Source organism: Polyodon spathula, unplaced genomic scaffold (genome assembly GCF_017654505.1).
Source record: "Polyodon spathula isolate WHYD16114869_AA unplaced genomic scaffold, ASM1765450v1 scaffolds_4122, whole genome shotgun sequence".
Taxonomy (NCBI): domain Eukaryota; kingdom Metazoa; phylum Chordata; class Actinopteri; order Acipenseriformes; family Polyodontidae; genus Polyodon; species Polyodon spathula.
In genome coordinates, this window is record NW_024475579.1 from 1 (window position 1) to 17,606 (window position 17,606).

General features: G+C 44.4%; 1 protein-coding gene across 1 annotated transcript; it reads left to right on the top strand.

Moving 5' to 3' along the window:
* Window positions 1-6: 6 nt before the first annotated feature.
* On the top strand, window positions 7-17,602 carry LOC121312609 (IgGFc-binding protein-like; the record flags this gene model as incomplete). The annotated part of the gene is made up of 41 exons (XM_041244325.1): window positions 7-66; window positions 188-462; window positions 574-630; window positions 843-980; window positions 1,123-1,379; window positions 1,485-1,671; window positions 1,832-2,076; window positions 2,174-2,457; window positions 2,546-2,823; window positions 2,962-3,560; window positions 3,797-4,361; window positions 4,467-4,666; window positions 4,953-5,330; window positions 5,501-5,790; window positions 5,912-6,186; window positions 6,298-6,354; window positions 6,567-6,704; window positions 6,847-7,103; window positions 7,209-7,395; window positions 7,556-7,800; window positions 7,898-8,181; window positions 8,270-8,547; window positions 8,676-9,274; window positions 9,523-10,087; window positions 10,193-10,392; window positions 10,679-11,056; window positions 11,227-11,516; window positions 11,638-11,912; window positions 12,024-12,080; window positions 12,293-12,430; window positions 12,573-12,829; window positions 12,935-13,121; window positions 13,282-13,526; window positions 13,624-13,907; window positions 13,996-14,273; window positions 14,402-15,000; window positions 15,241-15,805; window positions 15,911-16,110; window positions 16,397-16,774; window positions 16,945-17,234; window positions 17,356-17,602. Coding segments are annotated over exons 4-41 (11,166 nt in total), but the record flags the coding sequence as incomplete, so codon positions are not given.
* Between the last annotated feature and the right edge of the window lie 4 nt (window positions 17,603-17,606).

Below are 17,606 nucleotides of genomic sequence, written 5' to 3' on the forward strand. Positions count from 1 at the left end.
TAAAGTTGTGGTTCAGGATTTCAATGAGTTTGGGCACAGCTGGAGGGTGTCTGATGACAAGTGGCCGTAAGTGTTCTTTACTTTATGTTCGTACTTTACCTTCCAGAAAAAGTTATTGTGTGTGATAGATATATTTGTCCAGTGTTAAAGGGAACTGGCCAGTGATCTGCTTCTGTTTTATTAAAAGATGTGCTTCTGATCCGCCTCCACCTCCACCACTGTGCCCCCCAGTCTTGGAACAAGAGGCTGAGCAGCACTGTGGGATCCTCCTGGCTAAAGACGGACCATTTCAAACTTGCCATTCGTACATCCCACCGGTGCAGTATTTTGAGAGTTGTGTCTATGACCAGTGTGCTACAACTGGAAGCTCTGAACAGCTCTGCAATGCACTGGAATCATATGCTGCAGCCTGTGAAAATGCAGGAGTGAACCTTGGGGACTGGGAGAAAGACACTGTTTGCGGTAAACAGAATATCCTTTCTTCTTATGAGACCGTCATGTTGTCATAGCAGTATTATCCAAACTTCACCCAGCAGAATTATTATTCATTTGAATATAACTATTTCTTTGCAGAACGTCCCATCGTCACAACACCAACTGCTGCATCAACTCCAACAGCCCTGCCAGGAGGTATTGCACCAGCTGAAGTGTAATTCTTGAAAAGCTCCAGTTATTGTTTCAATAGTTTGAACTTTGTAAGATATAATGCTGAGAGCAAGTAAACAGCGTTGTGATGAAACTGAAATTGATTGTGATTTGCCATTAATCAGATTGTTCGTTATTACCTATATAAGTGAATTAATACAATTCCATGTCCCACAATGTCATTTACCCCATTCTAGGTTGTCCTATGGACTGCAACTTTGACCGTGGCTTCTGTGAATGGACCCAGTCTACAACGGACAGGTTTGACTGGACAAGAATGCAAGGCTCAACACCTTCCCCATACACAGGGCCGTCTTATGACCACACCTCTGGAGGTTAGTGGCAGTGAAACATGTTGGATTAATGAGTGGCGGTCATGTTTTTTTCCTGCACAACTGTAGAATTGATTCTGTTATTCAATTCAGGCAATGTTCTCGTACGTGGAAGTTATTTTATGATGTTGTTCTTGCTTTTCAGGCGGCCACTACGTTTATATTGAAGGCAATCTTGCTGACACAGGAGATTTAGCTCAACTGGTCAGTCCTGAATGCACGGCTACGGGGCCTCATTGCTTCCGATTCTGGTATCACATGTATGGAGTTGCTCGCACCATGGCCCTGAATGTGTATCTGGTGGAAAATTCAACTCCAGTACTGATGTGGACAGCAACAGGCAATAAAGGAGACAGGTGGTATTCAGCAGAGGTTGAACTGAACATCTCAGGAAGATTTAAGGTAAAGGTTGTGCTTGGAAACACAACTGGGAATCACACGTTATAGGTACACTACAGGGTTACCATGCTTTTCTGATGCACACAATGAAAACATTCGTTTTTACAGATTATCTTAGAAGGAGTGAGGGGCAATGATTATCGATCTGATGTTGCTGTGGATGATGTGTCCATTGAATTCAGATCTTGCTCAGGTACTACAACAGCCAAGCCCCCCCCCACACCCTCCCCATCAACCACAACTACAACAGCAACAACCGTCACAACAATAGGATCCACGACTTCCGTGGAAACAGGTAAGGATTCGGGGCCACATGGGGAGATACTGGAAACATTGTATCAATACATTCCACAAAGGTTTCATACAAAATAGACTGAATTCTTTCTTTCCAATTTTGAGTTTCTATGAGTAAGCGCAGTTATAAAATGCAATACCAACGGTCTGATTTTCTGCAGAGAGTGCCTGTGTTGTGTCGGGCGATCCTCACTACCAGACCTTTGACAAGCAAATGCATCATTTCATGGGGAACTGTACCTACACATTGTCCAAGAGGTGCAGTGCTCACAGCTCCTTGCCGTTCTTCAACGTTGAAGCTGCCAACGAATACAGAAGAGGCAATACGCGTGTATCGTATGTGAGCTATGTGAACGTGGAGGTGGACAGCTACAGAATCACACTGCAGAAGAACAGAGTAGTTAAGGTACAGTATGGAATAGCTCTGCATTCGGTGCCATTGACCACTGTGTTCCTCACAGCCCAGAAAACAATAATGACAGCTACATTACCACTACCTGCAGGTCAATGGACAAATGGAGAACGTGCCGGTGACAGTGACATCAGGTTTACATGTTGGACTAAGTGGCCGCTATGTCATGGTTTCCACTGGTTTTGGACTGCGAGTTAAATTTGATGGAGACCACAGAGTGGAGGTCACCCTGCCCAGTTCTTTCCGAGAGAAGGTTTGTGGAATGTGCGGAAATTACAATGGAGATCAAGCAGATGATTTCCTGAATCCTGATGGAGAAATGGAACCAGACTCTACCAGCCTAGGCAACAGCTGGCAGGTTCACAATGAGTCCAAGTAAGTTTTATTCTCAAAACCAATACTGTTTCAAAGTGATGTATTTGAAAACAGACACATCTTACAATTGACATATTTCATCTTTCAGTTGCTCAAGCGGTCCCGTAGTCTTACCAGAGTGCAGCGTGGAAGAGAAAGAAATTATTGAAAGCAAGAATTACTGTGGTTTGATCATCGATGATCACGGGCCGTTCAAGAAATGCCACTCGAAAGTAGCTCCAAGAGATTACTTTGTGAATTGTGTCTATGACCTTTGTGAGCTCAACATGGATGTTGATGCCCTGTGTAAGAGCCTGCAGTCCTATGCAGATATGTGTCAAGCACAGGGGGTCGATATACCACCTTGGCGGAACTCAACATTTTGTTGTAAGTACTTCTCTCTCTCTCTCTCTCTCTCTCTCTCTATACAGTACATGTAATGCAGTGTGTTGAACCCCAGTACCTTTGTGAGTATTAGATAGTATTGTAAACCACATTTGTCTGTCTTTGTCCGTCTCGTTTTAGCCATACCGTGTGGACCAAACAGCCACTATGAGCCGTGCAGCACTGCATGCCCTGCCTCCTGTGTTAATCCAAACGCTCCCTCCACTTGTAATCTGCCTTGTGTTGAAGGCTGCGTCTGTGACAGTGGATATCTTCTGCACAACGACAGATGTGTGTCCAGTATGCAGTGTGGATGCTGGCTTGATGGAAAGCATTACCCTGTTGGATCTGAGTTCTGGACCGATGACACTTGTTCAACGAAATGCACGTGCCCTTCCCGAGGTGGGAAGTTAACGTGTTCCGCAACCTCATGTCCAAAGGATTATTACTGCGGGATTTCCAATGGAGTGCCTGGCTGCTACCCGCATACCTATGGCATCTGCAGGGTTCATAATGACCCTCACTACAACACATTCGATAAAGCTACCCATCACTTCATGGGCACTTGCACCTATACATTAGCCAAGCTCTGCACTAATTCATCCTCGCTCCCATACTTCAACGTCGAAGCCAAGAATGAAAATCGGGGCCATCCTTCCATTTCCTATGTGCAGCAAGTTCACATAGATGTTTACAATCACAGAATATCCATAGTGAGAGGGAACATTAGTAGAGTCTTGGTAAGTGTTGTACCTTTCTTCAACAGCTGTATTTCAGCAAACCTCGAAAGAATGAAAACATTCACACACACACAAACACACACACACACACACACACACACACACACACACTTATATATGCTTTCAATCATTTGTAAAATGAAAATGAAAACTTCCAAAAACTTGGCATGTCACATTTCCAAAGCTTGTATTTATTGTTTTTTTCTGGTGTAATGTATTTCACCATTTCTCTCCAGGTCGGTGGTGTTTGGAGGACTCTTCCTGTCACGCTACTTGCAGGGGCGATAACTGTGGGCAGGAGTGGGAGATATGTAGTTTTGGGGACCGATTTCAAGCTCACAGTTTCTTATGATACTGATCACACTGTAGAAGTGAAAGTGCCCAGCTCTTATTTCAATGGGACTTGTGGCATGTGTGGCAATTACAACAGTCTAAGAGGAGACGAGTACATGAAACCTGATGGGTCACAAGGAAAGGATAGTAATGAGCTTGGAAACAGTTGGCAGGTTGAAGATGGTGATTCCAGCTGTATGCCCAATCCTCCCCCAGACTTCTGTCTGCCAGAAGCAGAGGAACTCTATGGAAGTGACAGTTTCTGTGGTCTGATCACTAAAAAGGATGGACCTTTTGCCAACTGTCTCTCTGTTGTTAATCCGGAGAGCTTCTTTGAGAGCTGTGTTTTTGATATGTGTGCATTATCTGGAGCCCATCATTTGCTGTGTGATGCTTTACAAGCATATGCAGATGCCTGCCAGAGTGCTGGGGTGAACATTCCACCATGGAGAAATACCACCTTCTGTCGTAAGCAATTCCTTTTTACTTAACACCCACTATTCAAAACGTAACAGCTGTAACATAGTCGGAACCCTTTCCACAGTTAACCTTGTTTATTTGCATTTGTTTTAGAAATTCCATGCCCAGCGAACAGCCATTACAACGTCTGCTCAAGCGCCTGTCCTGCAACCTGCACAGATCAGGGTGCGCCAGAGAACTGCAGCAGACCCTGCGTGGAGGGATGCGAGTGCAACAGAGGGTTTGTACTCAGTGGAGGGAAATGTGTTTCTCTTGACGCCTGTGGCTGCTGGCATAATGGCCAGTACTACGAGGTAAAGAAACTAATTGCACTTTGAAACTTCCTATCAGATGTTCTTGATAGACTTCACACATAGACTTGCGCAAAAGCTAAGGCAATTTGTGTTCTGAGAGGAATACAACTAGCAAGAAGCAGCTTAGATACGGAAATGATCAGCTTTGTTATTTTCTGATTAGGTACTTTCTATATTTATACAATGAAAACTATTTTCCTCTCGTCTCAAAAATGTGCCTTTGCTTTTGCTTCAAAACAGGGCCCTACCGGTTTAGTAATTCCATTTTCCTGTATTTTGTTGACAGAAAGATGAAGTTCTCATGGAAGAAAACTGTGAAAGAAGGTGTCAATGCCTGGGAAATGCATGGGTTTGCACTCCAATGTCCTGTGGTCCTCAAGAAATCTGCAAAGTTCAAAATGGGCATTTGGGATGTTATCCAGAAAGCACTGCTACTTGCCACATCTACGGCGACCCACACTATAAAACCTTTGATGGGAAACTTTACCATTTCCAAGGCGCTTGTAACTATACAGTGACGGAGACCTGTGGAAATACATCCGTCAGCTTCACAGTTACGACTCGAAACGAGCACAGGGGTAATCCAACGTGGACGGCCATCAACTCTGTTGCTCTTCAACTTGAAGATGTGCATATAGCCGTGAGAAAGAACAATCTGGTTTATGTGAGTTACATTTCACTGAACGGCTTTGCTTCGCAATGCCTTTTCCTTCACGTAAACAGTTACAATCCACATCGAATCGTTCATTCATGTGTAAATCTTTCATTCTCAAGAAAGTATGCACTTTCTCTGCTTCACTTCTCTGCACAGTCATTTCAATTCATGTTTTGTAGGTGGATGAGGTCCTGAAGACCACTCTTCCTTGGAGTCCCAGACCAGGGATAAGTGTGTCTCAGAGTGGCTCTTATGTGGTGATTGACACCCACTTTGGCCTGCAGCTGAAGTTCAATGGAGACCATGAGCTTCTAGTCCACGTGAGGGAGAGGTACCAAGGGAAGCTGTGTGGACTGTGTGGCACTTACAGCAACAGCCAGAAAGATGACTTTATGAGACCAGATAAAGTTGTGGTTCAGGATTTCAATGAGTTTGGGCACAGCTGGAGGGTGTCTGATGACAAGTGGCCGTAAGTGTTCTTTACTTTATGTTCGTACTTTACCTTCCAGAAAAAGTTATTGTGTGTGATAGATATATTTGTCCAGTGTTAAAGGGAACTGGCCAGTGATCTGCTTCTGTTTTATTAAAAGATGTGCTTCTGATCCGCCTCCACCTCCACCACTGTGCCCCCCAGTCTTGGAACAAGAGGCTGAGCAGCACTGTGGGATCCTCCTGGCTAAAGACGGACCATTTCAAACTTGCCATTCGTACATCCCACCGGTGCAGTATTTTGAGAGTTGTGTCTATGACCAGTGTGCTACAACTGGAAGCTCTGAACAGCTCTGCAATGCACTGGAATCATATGCTGCAGCCTGTGAAAATGCAGGAGTGAACCTTGGGGACTGGGAGAAAGACACTGTTTGCGGTAAACAGAATATCCTTTCTTCTTATGAGACCGTCATGTTGTCATAGCAGTATTATCCAAACTTCACCCAGCAGAATTATTATTCATTTGAATATAACTATTTCTTTGCAGAACGTCCCATCGTCACAACACCAACTGCTGCATCAACTCCAACAGCCCTGCCAGGAGGTATTGCACCAGCTGAAGTGTAATTCTTGAAAAGCTCCAGTTATTGTTTCAATAGTTTGAACTTTGTAAGATATAATGCTGAGAGCAAGTAAACAGCGTTGTGATGAAACTGAAATTGATTGTGATTTGCCATTAATCAGATTGTTCGTTATTACCTATATAAGTGAATTAATACAATTCCATGTCCCACAATGTCATTTACCCCATTCTAGGTTGTCCTATGGACTGCAACTTTGACCGTGGCTTCTGTGAATGGACCCAGTCTACAACGGACAGGTTTGACTGGACAAGAATGCAAGGCTCAACACCTTCCCCATACACAGGGCCGTCTTATGACCACACCTCTGGAGGTTAGTGGCAGTGAAACATGTTGGATTAATGAGTGGCGGTCATGTTTTTTTCCTGCACAACTGTAGAATTGATTCTGTTATTCAATTCAGGCAATGTTCTCGTACGTGGAAGTTATTTTATGATGTTGTTCTTGCTTTTCAGGCGGCCACTACGTTTATATTGAAGGCAATCTTGCTGACACAGGAGATTTAGCTCAACTGGTCAGTCCTGAATGCACGGCTACGGGGCCTCATTGCTTCCGATTCTGGTATCACATGTATGGAGTTGCTCGCACCATGGCCCTGAATGTGTATCTGGTGGAAAATTCAACTCCAGTACTGATGTGGACAGCAACAGGCAATAAAGGAGACAGGTGGTATTCAGCAGAGGTTGAACTGAACATCTCAGGAAGATTTAAGGTAAAGGTTGTGCTTGGAAACACAACTGGGAATCACACGTTATAGGTACACTACAGGGTTACCATGCTTTTCTGATGCACACAATGAAAACATTCGTTTTTACAGATTATCTTAGAAGGAGTGAGGGGCAATGATTATCGATCTGATGTTGCTGTGGATGATGTGTCCATTGAATTCAGATCTTGCTCAGGTACTACAACAGCCAAGCCCCCCCCCACACCCTCCCCATCAACCACAACTACAACAGCAACAACCGTCACAACAATAGGATCCACGACTTCCGTGGAAACAGGTAAGGATTCGGGGCCACATGGGGAGATACTGGAAACATTGTATCAATACATTCCACAAAGGTTTCATACAAAATAGACTGAATTCTTTCTTTCCAATTTTGAGTTTCTATGAGTAAGCGCAGTTATAAAATGCAATACCAACGGTCTGATTTTCTGCAGAGAGTGCCTGTGTTGTGTCGGGCGATCCTCACTACCAGACCTTTGACAAGCAAATGCATCATTTCATGGGGAACTGTACCTACACATTGTCCAAGAGGTGCAGTGCTCACAGCTCCTTGCCGTTCTTCAACGTTGAAGCTGCCAACGAATACAGAAGAGGCAATACGCGTGTATCGTATGTGAGCTATGTGAACGTGGAGGTGGACAGCTACAGAATCACACTGCAGAAGAACAGAGTAGTTAAGGTACAGTATGGAATAGCTCTGCATTCGGTGCCATTGACCACTGTGTTCCTCACAGCCCAGAAAACAATAATGACAGCTACATTACCACTACCTGCAGGTCAATGGACAAATGGAGAACGTGCCGGTGACAGTGACATCAGGTTTACATGTTGGACTAAGTGGCCGCTATGTCATGGTTTCCACTGGTTTTGGACTGCGAGTTAAATTTGATGGAGACCACAGAGTGGAGGTCACCCTGCCCAGTTCTTTCCGAGAGAAGGTTTGTGGAATGTGCGGAAATTACAATGGAGATCAAGCAGATGATTTCCTGAATCCTGATGGAGAAATGGAACCAGACTCTACCAGCCTAGGCAACAGCTGGCAGGTTCACAATGAGTCCAAGTAAGTTTTATTCTCAAAACCAATACTGTTTCAAAGTGATGTATTTGAAAACAGACACATCTTACAATTGACATATTTCATCTTTCAGTTGCTCAAGCGGTCCCGTAGTCTTACCAGAGTGCAGCGTGGAAGAGAAAGAAATTATTGAAAGCAAGAATTACTGTGGTTTGATCATCGATGATCACGGGCCGTTCAAGAAATGCCACTCGAAAGTAGCTCCAAGAGATTACTTTGTGAATTGTGTCTATGACCTTTGTGAGCTCAACATGGATGTTGATGCCCTGTGTAAGAGCCTGCAGTCCTATGCAGATATGTGTCAAGCACAGGGGGTCGATATACCACCTTGGCGGAACTCAACATTTTGTTGTAAGTACTTCTCTCTCTCTCTCTCTCTCTACAGTACATGTAATGCAGTGTGTTGAACCCCAGTACCTTTGTGAGTATTAGATAGTATTGTAAACCACATTTGTCTGTCTTTGTCCGTCTCGTTTTAGCCATACCGTGTGGACCAAACAGCCACTATGAGCCGTGCAGCACTGCATGCCCTGCCTCCTGTGTTAATCCAAACGCTCCCTCCACTTGTAATCTGCCTTGTGTTGAAGGCTGCGTCTGTGACAGTGGATATCTTCTGCACAACGACAGATGTGTGTCCAGTATGCAGTGTGGATGCTGGCTTGATGGAAAGCATTACCCTGTTGGATCTGAGTTCTGGACCGATGACACTTGTTCAACGAAATGCACGTGCCCTTCCCGAGGTGGGAAGTTAACGTGTTCCGCAACCTCATGTCCAAAGGATTATTACTGCGGGATTTCCAATGGAGTGCCTGGCTGCTACCCGCATACCTATGGCATCTGCAGGGTTCATAATGACCCTCACTACAACACATTCGATAAAGCTACCCATCACTTCATGGGCACTTGCACCTATACATTAGCCAAGCTCTGCACTAATTCATCCTCGCTCCCATACTTCAACGTCGAAGCCAAGAATGAAAATCGGGGCCATCCTTCCATTTCCTATGTGCAGCAAGTTCACATAGATGTTTACAATCACAGAATATCCATAGTGAGAGGGAACATTAGTAGAGTCTTGGTAAGTGTTGTACCTTTCTTCAACAGCTGTATTTCAGCAAACCTCGAAAGAATGAAAACATTCACACACACACACACACACACACACACACACACACACACACACACACACACACACACACACTTATATATGCTTTCAATCATTTGTAAAATGAAAATGAAAACTTCCAAAAACTTGGCATGTCACATTTCCAAAGCTTGTATTTATTGTTTTTTTCTGGTGTAATGTATTTCACCATTTCTCTCCAGGTCGGTGGTGTTTGGAGGACTCTTCCTGTCACGCTACTTGCAGGGGCGATAACTGTGGGCAGGAGTGGGAGATATGTAGTTTTGGGGACCGATTTCAAGCTCACAGTTTCTTATGATACTGATCACACTGTAGAAGTGAAAGTGCCCAGCTCTTATTTCAATGGGACTTGTGGCATGTGTGGCAATTACAACAGTCTAAGAGGAGACGAGTACATGAAACCTGATGGGTCACAAGGAAAGGATAGTAATGAGCTTGGAAACAGTTGGCAGGTTGAAGATGGTGATTCCAGCTGTATGCCCAATCCTCCCCCAGACTTCTGTCTGCCAGAAGCAGAGGAACTCTATGGAAGTGACAGTTTCTGTGGTCTGATCACTAAAAAGGATGGACCTTTTGCCAACTGTCTCTCTGTTGTTAATCCGGAGAGCTTCTTTGAGAGCTGTGTTTTTGATATGTGTGCATTATCTGGAGCCCATCATTTGCTGTGTGATGCTTTACAAGCATATGCAGATGCCTGCCAGAGTGCTGGGGTGAACATTCCACCATGGAGAAATACCACCTTCTGTCGTGAGCAATTCCTTTTTACTTAACAACCACTATTCAAAACGTAACAGCTGTAACATAGTCGGAACCCTTTCCACAGTTAACCTTGTTTATTTGCATTTGTTTTAGAAATTCCATGCCCAGCGAACAGCCATTACAACGTCTGCTCAAGCGCCTGTCCTGCAACCTGCACAGATCAGGGTGCGCCAGAGAACTGCAGCAGACCCTGCGTGGAGGGATGCGAGTGCAACAGAGGGTTTGTACTCAGTGGAGGGAAATGTGTTTCTCTTGACGCCTGTGGCTGCTGGCATAATGGCCAGTACTACGAGGTAAAGAAACTAATTGCACTTTGAAACTTCCTATCAGATGTTCTTGATAGACTTCACACATAGACTTGCGCAAAAGCTAAGGCAATTTGTGTTCTGAGAGGAATACAACTAGCAAGAAGCAGCTTAGATACGGAAATGATCAGCTTTGTTATTTTCTGATTAGGTACTTTCTATATTTATACAATGAAAACTATTTTCCTCTCGTCTCAAAAATGTGCCTTTGCTTTTGCTTCAAAACAGGGCCCTACCGGTTTAGTAATTCCATTTTCCTGTATTTTGTTGACAGAAAGATGAAGTTCTCATGGAAGAAAACTGTGAAAGAAGGTGTCAATGCCTGGGAAATGCATGGGTTTGCACTCCAATGTCCTGTGGTCCTCAAGAAATCTGCAAAGTTCAAAATGGGCATTTGGGATGTTATCCAGAAAGCACTGCTACTTGCCACATCTACGGCGACCCACACTATAAAACCTTTGATGGGAAACTTTACCATTTCCAAGGCGCTTGTAACTATACAGTGACGGAGACCTGTGGAAATACATCCGTCAGCTTCACAGTTACGACTCGAAACGAGCACAGGGGTAATCCAACGTGGACGGCCATCAACTCTGTTGCTCTTCAACTTGAAGATGTGCATATAGCCGTGAGAAAGAACAATCTGGTTTATGTGAGTTACATTTCACTGAACGGCTTTGCTTCGCAATGCCTTTTCCTTCACGTAAACAGTTACAATCCACATCGAATCGTTCATTCATGTGTAAATCTTTCATTCTCAAGAAAGTATGCACTTTCTCTGCTTCACTTCTCTGCACAGTCATTTCAATTCATGTTTTGTAGGTGGATGAGGTCCTGAAGACCACTCTTCCTTGGAGTCCCAGACCAGGGATAAGTGTGTCTCAGAGTGGCTCTTATGTGGTGATTGACACCCACTTTGGCCTGCAGCTGAAGTTCAATGGAGACCATGAGCTTCTAGTCCACGTGAGGGAGAGGTACCAAGGGAAGCTGTGTGGACTGTGTGGCACTTACAGCAACAGCCAGAAAGATGACTTTATGAGACCAGATAAAGTTGTGGTTCAGGATTTCAATGAGTTTGGGCACAGCTGGAGGGTGTCTGATGACAAGTGGCCGTAAGTGTTCTTTACTTTATGTTCGTACTTTACCTTCCAGAAAAAGTTATTGTGTGTGATAGATATATTTGTCCAGTGTTAAAGGGAACTGGCCAGTGATCTGCTTCTGTTTTATTAAAAGATGTGCTTCTGATCCGCCTCCACCTCCACCACTGTGCCCCCCAGTCTTGGAACAAGAGGCTGAGCAGCACTGTGGGATCCTCCTGGCTAAAGACGGACCATTTCAAACTTGCCATTCGTACATCCCACCGGTGCAGTATTTTGAGAGTTGTGTCTATGACCAGTGTGCTACAACTGGAAGCTCTGAACAGCTCTGCAATGCACTGGAATCATATGCTGCAGCCTGTGAAAATGCAGGAGTGAACCTTGGGGACTGGGAGAAAGACACTGTTTGCGGTAAACAGAATATCCTTTCTTCTTATGAGACCGTCATGTTGTCATAGCAGTATTATCCAAACTTCACCCAGCAGAATTATTATTCATTTGAATATAACTATTTCTTTGCAGAACGTCCCATCGTCACAACACCAACTGCTGCATCAACTCCAACAGCCCTGCCAGGAGGTATTGCACCAGCTGAAGTGTAATTCTTGAAAAGCTCCAGTTATTGTTTCAATAGTTTGAACTTTGTAAGATATAATGCTGAGAGCAAGTAAACAGCGTTGTGATGAAACTGAAATTGATTGTGATTTGCCATTAATCAGATTGTTCGTTATTACCTATATAAGTGAATTAATACAATTCCATGTCCCACAATGTCATTTACCCCATTCTAGGTTGTCCTATGGACTGCAACTTTGACCGTGGCTTCTGTGAATGGACCCAGTCTACAACGGACAGGTTTGACTGGACAAGAATGCAAGGCTCAACACCTTCCCCATACACAGGGCCGTCTTATGACCACACCTCTGGAGGTTAGTGGCAGTGAAACATGTTGGATTAATGAGTGGCGGTCATGTTTTTTTCCTGCACAACTGTAGAATTGATTCTGTTATTCAATTCAGGCAATGTTCTCGTACGTGGAAGTTATTTTATGATGTTGTTCTTGCTTTTCAGGCGGCCACTACGTTTATATTGAAGGCAATCTTGCTGACACAGGAGATTTAGCTCAACTGGTCAGTCCTGAATGCACGGCTACGGGGCCTCATTGCTTCCGATTCTGGTATCACATGTATGGAGTTGCTCGCACCATGGCCCTGAATGTGTATCTGGTGGAAAATTCAACTCCAGTACTGATGTGGACAGCAACAGGCAATAAAGGAGACAGGTGGTATTCAGCAGAGGTTGAACTGAACATCTCAGGAAGATTTAAGGTAAAGGTTGTGCTTGGAAACACAACTGGGAATCACACGTTATAGGTACACTACAGGGTTACCATGCTTTTCTGATGCACACAATGAAAACATTCGTTTTTACAGATTATCTTAGAAGGAGTGAGGGGCAATGATTATCGATCTGATGTTGCTGTGGATGATGTGTCCATTGAATTCAGATCTTGCTCAGGTACTACAACAGCCAAGCCCCCCCCCACACCCTCCCCATCAACCACAACTACAACAGCAACAACCGTCACAACAATAGGATCCACGACTTCCGTGGAAACAGGTAAGGATTCGGGGCCACATGGGGAGATACTGGAAACATTGTATCAATACATTCCACAAAGGTTTCATACAAAATAGACTGAATTCTTTCTTTCCAATTTTGAGTTTCTATGAGTAAGCGCAGTTATAAAATGCAATACCAACGGTCTGATTTTCTGCAGAGAGTGCCTGTGTTGTGTCGGGCGATCCTCACTACCAGACCTTTGACAAGCAAATGCATCATTTCATGGGGAACTGTACCTACACATTGTCCAAGAGGTGCAGTGCTCACAGCTCCTTGCCGTTCTTCAACGTTGAAGCTGCCAACGAATACAGAAGAGGCAATACGCGTGTATCGTATGTGAGCTATGTGAACGTGGAGGTGGACAGCTACAGAATCACACTGCAGAAGAACAGAGTAGTTAAGGTACAGTATGGAATAGCTCTGCATTCGGTGCCATTGACCACTGTGTTCCTCACAGCCCAGAAAACAATAATGACAGCTACATTACCACTACCTGCAGGTCAATGGACAAATGGAGAACGTGCCGGTGACAGTGACATCAGGTTTACATGTTGGACTAAGTGGCCGCTATGTCATGGTTTCCACTGGTTTTGGACTGCGAGTTAAATTTGATGGAGACCACAGAGTGGAGGTCACCCTGCCCAGTTCTTTCCGAGAGAAGGTTTGTGGAATGTGCGGAAATTACAATGGAGATCAAGCAGATGATTTCCTGAATCCTGATGGAGAAATGGAACCAGACTCTACCAGCCTAGGCAACAGCTGGCAGGTTCACAATGAGTCCAAGTAAGTTTTATTCTCAAAACCAATACTGTTTCAAAGTGATGTATTTGAAAACAGACACATCTTACAATTGACATATTTCATCTTTCAGTTGCTCAAGCGGTCCCGTAGTCTTACCAGAGTGCAGCGTGGAAGAGAAAGAAATTATTGAAAGCAAGAATTACTGTGGTTTGATCATCGATGATCACGGGCCGTTCAAGAAATGCCACTCGAAAGTAGCTCCAAGAGATTACTTTGTGAATTGTGTCTATGACCTTTGTGAGCTCAACATGGATGTTGATGCCCTGTGTAAGAGCCTGCAGTCCTATGCAGATATGTGTCAAGCACAGGGGGTCGATATACCACCTTGGCGGAACTCAACATTTTGTTGTAAGTACTTCTCTCTCTCTCTCTCTCTATACAGTACATGTAATGCAGTGTGTTGAACCCCAGTACCTTTGTGAGTATTAGATAGTATTGTAAACCACATTTGTCTGTCTTTGTCCGTCTCGTTTTAGCCATACCGTGTGGACCAAACAGCCACTATGAGCCGTGCAGCACTGCATGCCCTGCCTCCTGTGTTAATCCAAACGCTCCCTCCACTTGTAATCTGCCTTGTGTTGAAGGCTGCGTCTGTGACAGTGGATATCTTCTGCACAACGACAGATGTGTGTCCAGTATGCAGTGTGGATGCTGGCTTGATGGAAAGCATTACCCTGTTGGATCTGAGTTCTGGACCGATGACACTTGTTCAACGAAATGCACGTGCCCTTCCCGAGGTGGGAAGTTAACGTGTTCCGCAACCTCATGTCCAAAGGATTATTACTGCGGGATTTCCAATGGAGTGCCTGGCTGCTACCCGCATACCTATGGCATCTGCAGGGTTCATAATGACCCTCACTACAACACATTCGATAAAGCTACCCATCACTTCATGGGCACTTGCACCTATACATTAGCCAAGCTCTGCACTAATTCATCCTCGCTCCCATACTTCAACGTCGAAGCCAAGAATGAAAATCGGGGCCATCCTTCCATTTCCTATGTGCAGCAAGTTCACATAGATGTTTACAATCACAGAATATCCATAGTGAGAGGGAACATTAGTAGAGTCTTGGTAAGTGTTGTACCTTTCTTCAACAGCTGTATTTCAGCAAACAAGGAAAGAATGAAAACATTCACACACACACACACACACACACACACACACACACACACACACACACACACACTTATATATGCTTTCAATCATTTGTAAAATGAAAATGAAAACTTCCAAAAACTTGGCATGTCACATTTCCAAAGCTTGTATTTATTGTTTTTTTCTGGTGTAATGTATTTCACCATTTCTCTCCAGGTCGGTGGTGTTTGGAGGACTCTTCCTGTCACGCTACTTGCAGGGGCGATAACTGTGGGCAGGAGTGGGAGATATGTAGTTTTGGGGACCGATTTCAAGCTCACAGTTTCTTATGATACTGATCACACTGTAGAAGTGAAAGTGCCCAGCTCTTATTTCAATGGGACTTGTGGCATGTGTGGCAATTACAACAGTCTAAGAGGAGACGAGTACATGAAACCTGATGGGTCACAAGGAAAGGATAGTAATGAGCTTGGAAACAGTTGGCAGGTTGAAGATGGTGATTCCAGCTGTATGCCCAATCCTCCCCCAGACTTCTGTCTGCCAGAAGCAGAGGAACTCTATGGAAGTGACAGTTTCTGTGGTCTGATCACTAAAAAGGATGGACCTTTTGCCAACTGTCTCTCTGTTGTTAATCCGGAGAGCTTCTTTGAGAGCTGTGTTTTTGATATGTGTGCATTATCTGGAGCCCATCATTTGCTGTGTGATGCTTTACAAGCATATGCAGATGCCTGCCAGAGTGCTGGGGTGAACATTCCACCATGGAGAAATACCACCTTCTGTCGTAAGCAATTCCTTTTTACTTAACACCCACTATTCAAAACGTAACAGCTGTAACATAGTCGGAACCCTTTCCACAGTTAACCTTGTTTATTTGCATTTGTTTTAGAAATTCCATGCCCAGCGAACAGCCATTACAACGTCTGCTCAAGCGCCTGTCCTGCAACCTGCACAGATCAGGGTGCGCCAGAGAACTGCAGCAGACCCTGCGTGGAGGGATGCGAGTGCAACAGAGGGTTTGTACTCAGTGGAGGGAAATGTGTTTCTCTTGACGCCTGTGGCTGCTGGCATAATGGCCAGTACTACGAGGTAAAGAAACTAATTGCACTTTGAAACTTCCTATCAGATGTTCTTGATAGACTTCACACATAGACTTGCGCAAAAGCTAAGGCAATTTGTGTTCTGAGAGGAATACAACTAGCAAGAAGCAGCTTAGATACGGAAATGATCAGCTTTGTTATTTTCTGATTAGGTACTTTCTATATTTATACAATGAAAACTATTTTCCTCTCGTCTCAAAAATGTGCCTTTGCTTTTGCTTCAAAACAGGGCCCTACCGGTTTAGTAATTCCATTTTCCTGTATTTTGTTGACAGAAAGATGAAGTTCTCATGGAAGAAAACTGTGAAAGAAGGTGTCAATGCCTGGGAAATGCATGGGTTTGCACTCCAATGTCCTGTGGTCCTCAAGAAATCTGCAAAGTTCAAAATGGGCATTTGGGATGTTATCCAGAAAGCACTGCTACTTGCCACATCTACGGCGACCCACACTATAAAACCTTTGATGGGAAACTTTACCATTTCCAAGGCGCTTGTAACTATACAGTGACGGAGACCTGTGGAAATACATCCGTCAGCTTCACAGTTACGACTCGAAACGAGCACAGGGGTAATCCAACGTGGACGGCCATCAACTCTGTTGCTCTTCAACTTGAAGATGTGCATATAGCCGTGAGAAAGAACAATCTGGTTTATGTGAGTTACATTTCACTGAACGGCTTTGCTTCGCAATGCCTTTTCCTTCACGTAAACAGTTACAATCCACATCGAATCGTTCATTCATGTGTAAATCTTTCATTCTCAAGAAAGTATGCACTTTCTCTGCTTCACTTCTCTGCACAGTCATTTCAATTCATGTTTTGTAGGTGGATGAGGTCCTGAAGACCACTCTTCCTTGGAGTCCCAGACCAGGGATAAGTGTGTCTCAGAGTGGCTCTTATGTGGTGATTGACACCCACTTTGGCCTGCAGCTGAAGTTCAATGGAGACCATGAGCTTCTAGTCCACGTGAGGGAGAGGTACCAAGGGAAGCTGTGTGGACTGTGTGGCACTTACAGCAACAGCCAGAAAGATGACTTTATGAGACCAGATAAAGTTGTGGTTCAGGATTTCAATGAGTTTGGGCACAGCTGGAGGGTGTCTGATGACAAGTGGCCGTAAGTGTTCTTTACTTTATGTTCGTACTTTACCTTCCAGAAAAAGTTATTGTGTGTGATAGATATATTTGTCCAGTGTTAAAGGGAACTGGCCAGTGATCTGCTTCTGTTTTATTAAAAGATGTGCTTCTGATCCGCCTCCACCTCCACCACTGTGCCCCCCAGTCTTGGAACAAGAGGCTGAGCAGCACTGTGGGATCCTCCTGGCTAAAGACGGACCATTTCAAACTTGCCATTCGTACATCCCACCGGTGCAGTATTTTGAGAGTTGTGTCTATGACCAGTGTGCTACAACTGGAAGCTCTGAACAGCTCTGCAATGCACTGGAATCATATGCTGCAGCCTGTGAAAATGCAGGAGTGAACCTTGGGG